The sequence below is a fragment of the Impatiens glandulifera genome, chromosome 3 (assembly GCF_907164915.1).
Source record: "Impatiens glandulifera chromosome 3, dImpGla2.1, whole genome shotgun sequence".
NCBI classification, from domain to species: domain Eukaryota; kingdom Viridiplantae; phylum Streptophyta; class Magnoliopsida; order Ericales; family Balsaminaceae; genus Impatiens; species Impatiens glandulifera.
Window position 1 is genome coordinate 53633760 of NC_061864.1, and position 12458 is coordinate 53646217.

At 35.6% G+C, this 12458-nt stretch overlaps 1 protein-coding gene across 1 annotated transcript; it reads right to left on the reverse strand.

Moving 5' to 3' along the window:
- Positions 1-391: 391 nt before the first annotated feature.
- LOC124932559 (GTP-binding protein SAR1A-like) lies at positions 392-2794 on the reverse strand. The gene is made up of 3 exons (XM_047473209.1): positions 2537-2794; positions 2171-2302; positions 392-941 (listed from the first exon to the last, which is right to left on the reverse strand). The coding sequence occupies exons 1-3, from the start codon at positions 2663-2665 to the stop codon at positions 621-623; spliced, it is 582 nt and encodes a 193-aa protein (XP_047329165.1). The 5' UTR covers positions 2666-2794; the 3' UTR covers positions 392-620.
- Positions 2795-12458: the final 9664 nt, after the last annotated feature.

Genomic DNA, 12458 nt, shown 5'->3' on the forward strand with positions numbered 1-12458 from the left:
AAATTATAAAATAAAAATGATATTTCTATGTTTTAATTGATAAATAAAGTGATTTAATGATTAAATTTATTTATTTTTTTGAGAAAAATAAGAAAAATTAAAATAATAAACAATTAACTTATTGACTTTTTAGCTAAAAGTAATCTTAATTAGAAGCTCATTTAATTGAATTTTTTTTCATTAAATTTAAAAGAATGGTGGTATATTATATTTAAAACTAATATACCCTTGATCTTTTTTCAAGGAAATAAAACTATAATAATGTTTTGATATGTAAAAATAAATAACAACATTTCATATTTTCATCACCATGTTTTAGACAATTACAATTCTATAGAAAAATCTTCAAAATTATTTATTGTTTTTTGGTTATATAAGACAATTCAAAACCTAAAGAGCAATTAGGAGCATGATCGATTCAGTCCACCAACAAAACACGAAAAACAGAGTATGAACTCGTCATCATGTTCATTACTCGATCAATTCCCCTTACAAGACTGAAAATATCGGTTCTATATCGAATAACAGAAACGAAAAAACATGAATCAATGCAAAGTCTAACAAACAAGAATGATCTAAAGATATTACTCTATTATTATTATTTATTCCATTTCTTCTTCTTATTTGATATACTGAGAAACCCATTTGAATCCATCGCCATACCCCATTTTACGAACGATGCTGCACATGAAAACCTCCAATGGACGAACAGCCGACTCTGCCAAATTTACCTTTCCTTTGCCAGTCGTGACTCCAGCCAGACCCATATGGTATTGAAGCTCTTCTTCCGAAGCAGCATAAGGAATATCGATTTTGTTACCCAAAATCAAGAAAGGTACAGTCGCTAAAGACTCGTCTGAGAGGAGTGCGTCTAGTTCCTTCTTTGACTCAGCAAATCTCTCTTTATCGTAAGCATCCACTAAGTACACCACAGCATCAACCTTCGTATCAACCATATCGAAAATCATCAACAAACTAACCATGCATTGAGTTCTTTTGGTACATGATCAGGAATATAATCTGGATTATGATTGAAAAGGTACTCTTTGTACAGAATGAAGCCAAAAAATTACACTATAATCTAATCATATTGCAGTTATATAAAGATTAGGGGGGGAAATTATTACACCATACGAAAAGGAATAACTGGGACCGTGAATATGACAGAAATAGTGACAAAATAACACTTCTTAACTGCACTTTTTACTAATTTGTTGTTGTTTCTCTATCACATTCACATTTGTCTCATGATCCAGAAAAAAACTATGTATAATCTCGATTATGATTAAAAAGAGTACTGTTTGCAACAAATGCAGCCAATAATACACTATAATATTATCATATTGCATAAAATAAACTTTATACAAAATTAAGCAAAACATGGATCATGGTAATAAAAAGTTCACTTTAGTGATTATTGAATGGGATTGTGATTAATAACACTAAAAACCTACAAAGAAAAAAACCAGTGTACATGTATTGCAGAAGGAAAAACATTTTGTAAATGCATATTATTTACTAGATTTGTAGTTGTTTCTCAGATCTCAAATTTGGTGGGAAAAATATGGAAACCTTTAGGGTGGATACCAAACTAAATATGTCCAACCAAAAGGTAATTAATGGTGGAGACAAACCCAATTATCTGAACAGAAATTCAAATTCAAAGAGAATATAGACTACAATGCTAATTGCCAAGTATTATTAACCTCATATGAGCAGATACATGTGTTGCTTATTGAATGAGAGACATTTGCATTGTGAAGACAAATTCATCTGGGTGGGAAGTTTTATCTTGGTTTTAAAGGCGATGAAGATGAGTTTGAGTTTACCGAAACAAGAGTTGAAAAGACCTTTAACTGTGGCATATAATACAATGTTTTTGTTTTCAAAAAAGAAATGCTAAACCTTAAACAGCGAGCACAAGAACAAAGAAGACAAACTGAAGGATATACAATTGCACTTATTTTCTAATTCATGCAAAAATATGGCCACAAACCAACACTTCCCATATGCAACTGGTAGGATTACTACATTTGTTTTCAATATTGCCATCATTGACAATCAAGAGATGTGTTTAGTAAACTCTCTCTATAAACTAATGAAAGATTCAAACTCATCTAACTAGGATTGAAACAGCTTAGGAAGTCTGGAAATGACAGAGAAAGTTTACCTTAGCATAGTAATCTTTCCACACCCTTCGAGCAATTTGATGTCCTCCCAAATCAAAAGCCTTAAACTTGATCTTACCAATACTCAACTCCTCTGATGTTGGATATTGAGTAGGTTGGTGCTGAACCAATCTCTGTTCAAATCCAACATAAACAGATATACATTTGATTAGATGAACAAGAATTCCACTCTAAAAATTTACAATCAATAAGCTACGCTAGATTGAACAAAGAAAAACAATCAATTGCATCTCTACATTCAAATTGACTAACAACCTAATAAAATTGATTCGCGTTTCATTGATTTCATCAATAACACAAGGAGATCCGTAAAAGATTAACGAGAAACAAGGGTAGAGGAAACGAACCTCGTCCTTCAACATATGGAGCAGAGTTGTCTTGCCGGCATTATCGAGACCGAGGAACAAGATCTTAGCTTCCTTCTGCCATAAACCAAGTGATGCGAGGACTCCATAGAACCAATCAACCAAAAACATGATTGTAGATTACTAATCTAGCTTTCCGATCCGAATAAATTTAATGGCGAAATCGAATTGAAGCAAGAAACGAATTGATCGATCCACAAAGAGAGAGAGAGAAAGAGAAAGAGGTTCGCTCGCAATTTCTCGATGAAGAGATTATTTGATTGTTTCTTTATAATATTGTGAAAGCAAACCCTAGAGAGAAAGAAAAGCTTAGCAGGTGGCATTTCTCTTTTTCTTTTTCATTTTACCAATTCGTGGGTCTTGTTTGATTTACAATCAAACACCACAAAATGATATAAAAGTTTGGAACCATTTTTTTTTAATATAAAAAACTAACATGATTATCTAAAATGATGATTTCTATTTTCATCTAAGGTGAAAAATTGAAACGGTTTGATGGATTTGGAAATTCCACTACAAAAATTCAATCATCAATTTTGTAAATTCTTTAAATCTATCGTTGATACTTAAACAATGATTCCCTTATCTCGGACCTTCGTTGTTTAACAGGATAAAACTCGTCATCCACCTGAGCTCGATCTCGCCGTTTAGCTGCCCGATTTGAAAGGTAACATTTTATTTGTATTTCTTTTGTCCATTTTGAGAAATCTTTTTTGTGTGGATCTTTTGTTTTTTTTTGTGTGTGAATCTGAAAAGTGTCTTAGTAATTTTATTTTGAATGTAGTATAAGGTGATATGATATTATTGTTGATTGGGAGTATCAATGGAATTAACTTAGGCATGGTCTTTGAGTTTTTTTGGGTCTAATATAATTTTTTAAAATATTCTTTGATCCTAGTGTACTCCGAAAGCAATATTTCTGTTGTGAGCTAAATCATATTTTCGGTTTTGATTTTGTGTATTGTCCAAAAAGCTTCATTTGTGTCAATATTGTCACGGGCAGAAACTCGGTCGCCGAATATTTTCTCGTCCCGCGCGGCACTAGGCTAGATTGCCACAATCCTAGCTAGTCAGACTCTTTAAAATATGCAAGAAGATGGAATACTTAGAGTGAAAGAGCTTGAAAAATATATTGTTTATTGCTTACAAGAGTAAGGTATTGTACATGGTTGAGTGTTTAGAACATTCGTTGAGTGTCTTAGTTTATGGCCAAGACTTGTTTATATAAAAGTGGGAAGATTATTCTAGATCTTCCTTGTCCTAGATATTTCTAGACTCTTCTATTACTAATATAGACCTAAGAATTCCTAGAGACTTCTAGAGAATTCTACTAACACTTATACTTGAGAACTTCTAGAGAATTCTAAAGAGTTCTCCTACCTTACATACAAAAAAGAAACTCCTAGAGAATTCTAGAGAGTTCCATGACCTCACTTACAAAAAGGGAACTCCTAGAGAAATCTAGAGAGTTCCATGACCAACAAAAACCTAGGAACTCCTAGAGGATTCTAGAGAGTTCCAGAAATGACCACAAAACTCCGAAATATTCTAGAAAATGCACCTTGTGGGTTTACCATGTGCACTCCATACCAATTGACCGTGACATTCTCCCCCACCCAAGTCGTGGCCGACCTCAACATGACCTTAGAACGATGCATGGTTATCTTCTTCCCGACGTCCCCTGAGTGCTCTTGCTCCTCTTTGCATAGCATGACATTGGGTGCGCTTATGGCCGCCAACTCCAACCGATATGAGACGTTTCTCACACGTCTCTCGATTGAAAACGGTCCCTCGAATTTGTGCACAAGCCCCTTGAGCACAGACCATAGAGACTTCAACCATTATAGGGGCAATTTCCCCCTTCCACCGTCCCCTTTCCTGACTGCACGCCCCGCTTCCTTTCCCACGGACTTGGTGCGAGTGAAGACGGACTGACTTTGGCCCTCGTTGTCTATGGCCAAGTCTTGTGGATCTGATGATTTCGTGTCTTTAGTCTTGAGCCGCTTGAAGACCTTGCACCTCCTTTGGACTTCCTTAGGTACTTGTCCTTTCCCCTTGGAATTGTCCCCATCATCCACCCTAGCAAAAGTGGTAAAAGCCCCGTTATCACATTTGCGACCTCGGCTTAATCGCATTGCCAAGACCATGCATATTCCCTCTAATTCTCTCCTTGTTGGAATCACGCTAGACTTTCCGTGATCCAAAATGATTAAGAAATCAGAATAAGGAATTATGCAAGCACGTACCTGATCGCACCATTATAGTCCCAACACTACGTCGTAGTCTTCCATTGGGACCAAGGTAAACGAGATTGTCCCATACCAGTCTCCGATCCTAGTGTGCACTTTCTTAGCCTCCCCAGCCACCGACCTAGCTACATCGAAGGACTTCACCGTCCCTCTTGTTGGGCTGATCCGCAGACCCAACGCCTTGGCTACTCCTTCTCGCATGAAGTTGTGTGTAGCCCCTGTATCCACTAGTGCCTTAATGCGTCTTCCCCCGATCCAAGCTTCCACGAACAAAGAGCCACTCTTTGCTTCATTGATCGCCTTCGCAACACTAGTCTTCGCAGCGTTAAGCAGTCTCAAGGATCCCACTCGAGTCCCTTCCTCTTCCTCGGAAGACTCAGTTTCTTTAACTGCTACAACATTTTCCCCCTTGAATGGGCACATAAACTTTATGTGATTATGGGCACCACAAATATGACACACTCTTGGCTTACCCGAGTCGTCGGTTGTCCCCACAGAGTTGTTATGTGCATTCCCTTCCTAGGTGGGCGGTCTCCCCCACCTTTCTCCTGGTCACGTGAGCGGTCTCCCCACGATTTTCCTCCTCGTCCCTGAGGATCTTCGGCCTATCCACATACACTTTGAGATCTAACAGTCTTTCTGCAACCGTGATTGCCTCGGAGACGTCCCGCAACTTGGCCCTTTGTAGCTCTAACTGAGCATAATTCTTAAGGCCATTCACAAACGCAAACAGGGCCTCCTGTTCCGTTAGACTAGGTAACTCGAGCATCAACTCTTGGAACTCCTTCACATACTCCTTGATGCTCCTGTTGTGCACAAGTTGATTCAACATTTTCCTAGCCTCAAACTCGGTCTTGAAGTCTTCCCATATTTCCATCCTCAAGGTCTCTCGTTCAATGTCTACTTCTTGCCTCCTCCACCACAGTAGTGCCATCTCTTGCAGGAAGAAAGGTTCTATCTCCAATTTGCCACGATCATCTAGTATGTTTGATGCCCGAAAATACCTCTCCATGTTCCAAAGGATGTCCTCCACTTCCCTTGCACTCCTCGAGCCTTTGAATGGAGTTGGCTTAGGAACATTCATCCGTTGAGGTGCCACACCTCTATGTTCCCCTCCATTTCTCCCAATCCTCCTTTCCATCGATTCTAATCTCCCCAAGATCTCCCTCCTGAGGGCCTCGATCATCGCATGGACTTCTCCCCGGATTGTCTCGAGCACTTCATGGAGGATATCATTAACCTCCCCTTAAACCGATCCCAGCACTTCGTCGTGAATGCTCCGATTCATATTGTTAATGATCCCCATCACCTCGTTCTCCAACTTTTCACTAGCCTCATCCAACGTCGTCACCCTCTCGGCCATCGTGCTAAACACTTCGAGAGCCTCCTGGTGCTCGCACATGCTTTCCTCAAGTCGGGTCACTCGCGCTTCCATGTCGACACTCTTCTGGACAGACTTGTCCCTCTTGAACCTCTTGTCCTTTTGTTTGTCGGTTAAAACCTTTGTGACTTTGGAATTTGAATCCATCTCTTCTTTCAAATGCGGAAGCACAAACGTGGATGCGATACCACTTCGCTCTAATACCACTTTGGCTCTGATACCACTTAGGCTCTGATACCATTTATCATGGGCAGAAAATCGGTCGCCAAATATTTTCTCGTCCCGCGTGACACTAGGCTAGATTGCCACAATCCTAGCTAGTCAGCCTATTTAAAGTATGCAAGAAGATGGAATACTTGAGAGAGAAAGAACTTGAAGAATATCTTGTTTATTGCTTACAAGAGTGAGGTATTGTACATGGTTGAGTGTCTTGGTTTATGGTCAAGACTTGTTTATATACAAGTGGAAAGATCATTTTAGATCTTCCTTGTCCTAGATATTTCTAGACTCTTCTATTACTAATATAGACCTAAGAATTCATAGAGACTTCTAGAGAATTCTACTAACACCTATACTTGAGAACTCCTAGAGAATTTTAAAGAGTTCTCCTACCTTACATACAAAAGAGGAACTCCTAGAGAATTCTAGAGAGTTCCATGACCTCACTTACAAAAGGGAACTCCTAGAGAATTATAGAGAGTTCCATGACCTCGCTTACAAAAAGGGAACTCCTAGAGAAATCTATAGAGTTCCATGACCAACCAAAACCCAGGAACTCCTAGAGGATTCTAGAGAGTTCCAGAAATGACCACAAAACCCCAGAATATTCTAGAAAATGCACCTTGTGGGCTTGCCATGTGCACCCCATACCAATGGGCCGTGACAATATGCTATGAAAACTAGAGGAGCAAAAATGCATGATATATGTTCAAAAGTGTGCAATTACTTAGGTAAGAAAAATTGATGGATTTATATCATTCCATTTTGCATGTTCTACCTTCATTTTCATTACTTTTCATTACTTGGGTGCACTAGTACTAATTATAATTATATATATTTTTTTATATATTAGAATGCAACTATATTTCATAGTAAATTTACAAACTAAAGTGCAAGTTTATTCATCAGACGATGTAAATCTCTCTTTCTCTCTCCCCTTTGTTCTACCCGATTTAAACTAAATTCACAAACTAGCCTGAATGATGATTGTATTTGTTGCTTTGAGAAATGCAGTCCCAAATGAATCCACAGTCTTATTCTCTTTTCACATTTTTCACCCATTTATATTTTTGTTTTCTATTTTTTTATCTTTGCAAATAAAAATATTGTGTTTGAGTGTAGGCTTAAAGTTACTATGGAGCAAGGAACAAACAACTCAAGCATGACATTGAATGAAAGTGATGCGCAAGGTAGGTGATTCGTCGACAACAAATCAAGTTGAAACTCCACAACTTGGGATGCTCTATTCATTCAAAGAAAAAGTTCGTGATTTTTATAAGTCCTACACCCAAAGTCTTGGTTTTTAAATTTCTAAAGAGTTTCAAAAAGAAGATGATGAACAACCGATGTATTTATGCTTAGGATGCTCTAAACAATGTAAGTTTGTTAATAAGGAAAAAAATCTTTTTTATCATATACCTTTTAATAGAATGGATTGTAAAGTACATGTTAATATTACGCTCAAGAGAGATGACTTATTTAAAATTGACTATGCAACTTGAACACAATCATTCATTAAGTTCAAGGAAGTCAAGACATTTTAGGTATAATAAATTACCAGATTTTAAAATGAAGAGAAAGTGTCAAAACCATGTGATTGAAGAATGTCGATTGAGACTTAGGCATGGTGATGCGGAATTCTTGAATAATTATTTTTCTCGTATGCAAAATAAAAATTCAAATTAATTTAATAGGATTGATGTAGTTGATGATAGTCGAATGTTAAATATATTTTTGATTGATGCAAGATGTAGGGTTATATATGAGTATTTTTCATATGTTAGTACATTTGATACTACTTTTTGACTAATGCATATGATTTTCATTTTGTTACATTTGTTGGAGCAAGCTTAAGAAGCAATTCATTTCTTTTTGTCTTCGTTTCTCTTTACATGAAAATCATCAATGATGAATCTGTGTTACTTGGTTGTGCTTTGATTTTGAAATAAGATTCATAAAGTTTTATTTGATTATTTAAATTGTGGCTGATATGCATGGGAGGTCGAACTCTTTTACAATATTTTGAAGAGAGGCTTTAATAGAATGGTATTTTATTATTGTTTTTATCATTTGACTTGAATTACAAAGCCTTCTATACGTTAAAAAATAATTGAACAATCTTACTAATCAATATGAGGATTCTAACATTTTGCTCATACTTGATTTAAAATAAAAGAGAAAGAAATAATGTAATTGATTGTTAATATTCTAATAATATTTAATCAATTTGGTGGAGGTTACACCACATTAATTTTAATACTCCCCCTTAATATGTTGTCGGATTTCAAGTTTAGCTCGATATTCTTGAAACCTTTCTCTTTAAAGTGTTTTGGTGAGAATGTCAGATAAATATTCTTTAGATCGACATAATTCATGTTGAATTTCTTTATATTCTATTGTTTGTCGAATAAAATGATGTTTGTCTTTGTAGATCCATTTGTCACCAATAACTTTTTTATCGGTTGGCTTGTCAACGAGATGTTATGTCTGATTCTTCATGATCAAATGATTTTCCTCCTCTTTTTTGCTTTTCTCCACGATTCTTCTTTGATTATTTCGTCAAAGTTTTCTGGCTCAACTAAACAATAGTTGCCTATATCATATACATTTCTATTGATTTGTACCTCTTTGGAGTTGAACTCAGGGATGAAGAGTTTGATGTAGTCGGATCAGTTAAGCTATGACTCTCTTAATTGAATTGATCTAAACTTGGATCTGGTATACTTGACACTGATGAAATATGTTCATCATTGTTAGTGCTGATTAAAATGTCATTTTTCTCAACCTTATTTTCTTCCTAATTCTACGAAGAATTTTTCAGGCTCAACTAAACAATAGTTGCCTATATCATATACATTTCTATTGATTTGTACCTCTTTGGAGTTGAACTCATGGATGAAGAGTTTGATGTAGTCGGATCAGTTAAGCTATGACTTTCTTAATTGAATTGATCTAAACTTGGATCTGGTATACTTGACACTGATGAAATATGTTCATCATTGTTAGTGCTGATTAAAATGTCATTTTTCTCAACCTTATTTTCTTCCTAATTCTACGAAGAATATTCATCAACTTGGACATCTTGGTTGATAATAATTTAACATTCTTTTAGGCTAAACACTCTATAGCCTTTACGCATGGTACTGTATCCAACAAAATACATCTTTCGCTCAATTCGTCAAATTTACTTTGTTTCAATTTTGAAATTTGAGAATAACACATACTTCTGAATATTTTGAGATAGTTTACCGATGGTTTTATACCATTCAATGCATCAAACGAAGTCTTATTTGGTATGACTATGGTTGGACATCGATTAAATACGTAAACGACGATGTAAACTGCTTAAGCCCAAAGGTTTTGGGTAAACCTTTCTCGTGAATCATTGATTTTTCTATTTCAACGAACGTCTGATTTTTCCCCTTCGTAACACCATTTTATTGAGGAGTGTACCTCACTATTAGTTGTCATTCTACTCTTTCGTCTTCACAAAACTTGTGAAACTCCTTAAAAGTGTATTCCTTGCCTTTATCATTTTGTAGGGTTTTAATGAAGCATCCACTTTATTTTTCAACAAGAGTCTTGAACTTTTTGAATATCGTAAATACTTTGAACTTTTGTCTCATTAAATAGACTCAATTCATACGAGTGTGGTCATCGATGAATAGAACAAAATACCTATTTTGAGCATGAGAAAGGGAGTCCAATGGTCCGCAAACATCGGTGTGGACAAGTTCTAGTTTTTCTTTAACTCTCCATGATACTCCTTTTGGGAAAGGAAGTCGATGTTGCTTTCCAAATGCACATCCTTCGCATACATGTTTTTCTTCTATGTGAGGAAGTCATTGCACCATACTTGTAGACACTCATTTTTTGATCCCCAAATTTTATTATTTTATTTGAGAAATGATTAGGTGAGCGAATTTGGTGAGGGAATTTGGTGAGGGAATTTGGTGAGGGAATGACGTGGCATAATCTTATTCGCTGAAAAATCAAATAATTTCTCTATTTTCTCTCTTTCCTCCCACTTTTACATTTTCCAACCAATGAAGGTGATGACACGTCATTCCCTCACCAAATTCCCTCACCAAATTCCCTCACCAAATTCCCTCACTCTATCACTCCTCATTTTATTTTTTTTAATAATTCCGAGTCTATAAAAATAATTAAAAATAATCCGAAATATAAACGTTGAAAAAATTGGAAAAGAAAATTTGATAAATATATCCATATCATTTTATTTTGTTTAAAATATATATATTGGAGAATAATATAAAGTTAATTAATGAGTTTAGTTTAAATAAATTAAACTCATTATTAATTAGGTATTATTTAGATATTTTTGGAATAGAATAATAATTAAGGTAAATGCACCAATTGTTATTTATTATTGTTTAATTTGAGAAATAAATAAAATCAAACAAATAATATATATATTTATTGATATTATTATCATGACTATTTTGCAAAAAAGGATAAGCCCAAACGAAGCAAGCCCAGTCAAAATAGGCCCAATTCAAAAAGGTCCAGACTAAGATGAAACAACCTAGCGTGAAAGATAATTAAAAATGATTTGTTTTCCTTTATTCTTTGATTTCTGCCCCTTCACTACTGACTCCTTCCAAAGGGAGAGCGCATTCCAAAGGGAGAGCGAAGAGACTCTCGCCTCTCTCTAACATTTTTCTCAAAAATGTTCGGCGACAAAAAAGGTAGAAGGATCTCCCCTATTCGTCGACTAGATTTGGTCTCCCAATGCCTGCCAAGAAGACCGCATCGTCCCTTATTCGTCGACTGGATCTAGTCTCCCCTATGACCGCCGATAATTTTTAAGAGATGTCATTCAAACATGTTTAGACGTAATAATCATATTAATCATCTCGGCGGTCATAGGGGAGACTAGATCCAGTCCACGAACAGGGGACGATGCGGTCTTCTCGGCGGGCATTGGGAGACCAGATCCAGTCGACGAACATGAGAGATCTTTCTGCCTTTTTTGTCGCCGAACATTTTTGAGAAAATGTTAGAGAGAGGCGAGAGTCTCTTCGCTCTCCCTTTGGAAGGCGCTCTCCCTTTGGAGCGGAAATCAAAGAATAAAAGAAAAAATCCTTTTTAATTATCTTTCACGCTAGGTTATTTCATCTTGGTCTGGACCTTTTTGAATTGAACTGTTCTGACTGGACTTGCTTTGTTTGGACTTATCCCTTTCCTTTTCTGCAAAATAAAATAGTCATGATAATAATATCAATATATATTATTTGTTTGGATTTTATTTATTTCATAAATTAAACTATAATAAATAACAATCGGTGCATTTACCTTAATTATTATTTTTATTATTATTTTATTCCAAAAATATCTAAATAATACCTAATTAATAATGAGTTTAATTTATTTAAACTAAATTCATTAATTAATTTTATATTATTCTCCAATATATATATATTTTAAACAAAATAACATGGATATATTTATCAATTTTTTTTTCCATTTTTTTCAACGTTTAAATTTCGGATTATTTTTAATTATTTTTATAGACTCGAAATTATTAAAAAATAATAATAAAATTTATGGATCAAAAAATGAGTGTATACAGTAGTTGCCCTTTCAACAACACGGAGGTTGAGTATATCGTTGTGACAGAGGGCGTCAAGGAAGCACTTTGGTTGAAGGGTCTCGTGGGTGAATTTGGGGTGAAACCCGATAAAGTGTAATTGTTTTGCGATAACCAAAGCGTCATACACTTGTCCAAGAACTCGATGTTTCACTAGAACACAAAGCACATCGACATTTGACTTCACTACATTCGAGATGTCATAACGAGTGGAGCGGTAGTTGTGGAGAAAATTCACATAGATGAAAATTCCGTAGATATGGCCACGAAGGTGGTGACGAGAATCAAGTTTCAAAAATTTTGCGACTTGATTCACGTCATAAAGGTTGGAACATAATCGGAGAAGTAAGAGGATCAATTTTAGGGTGTTCTTGGTGATGAGGCTCATTCGTTTGACAATAGACATATAGGCAATTTGGAGAATTTGTGGAAAATGCCCTAGGA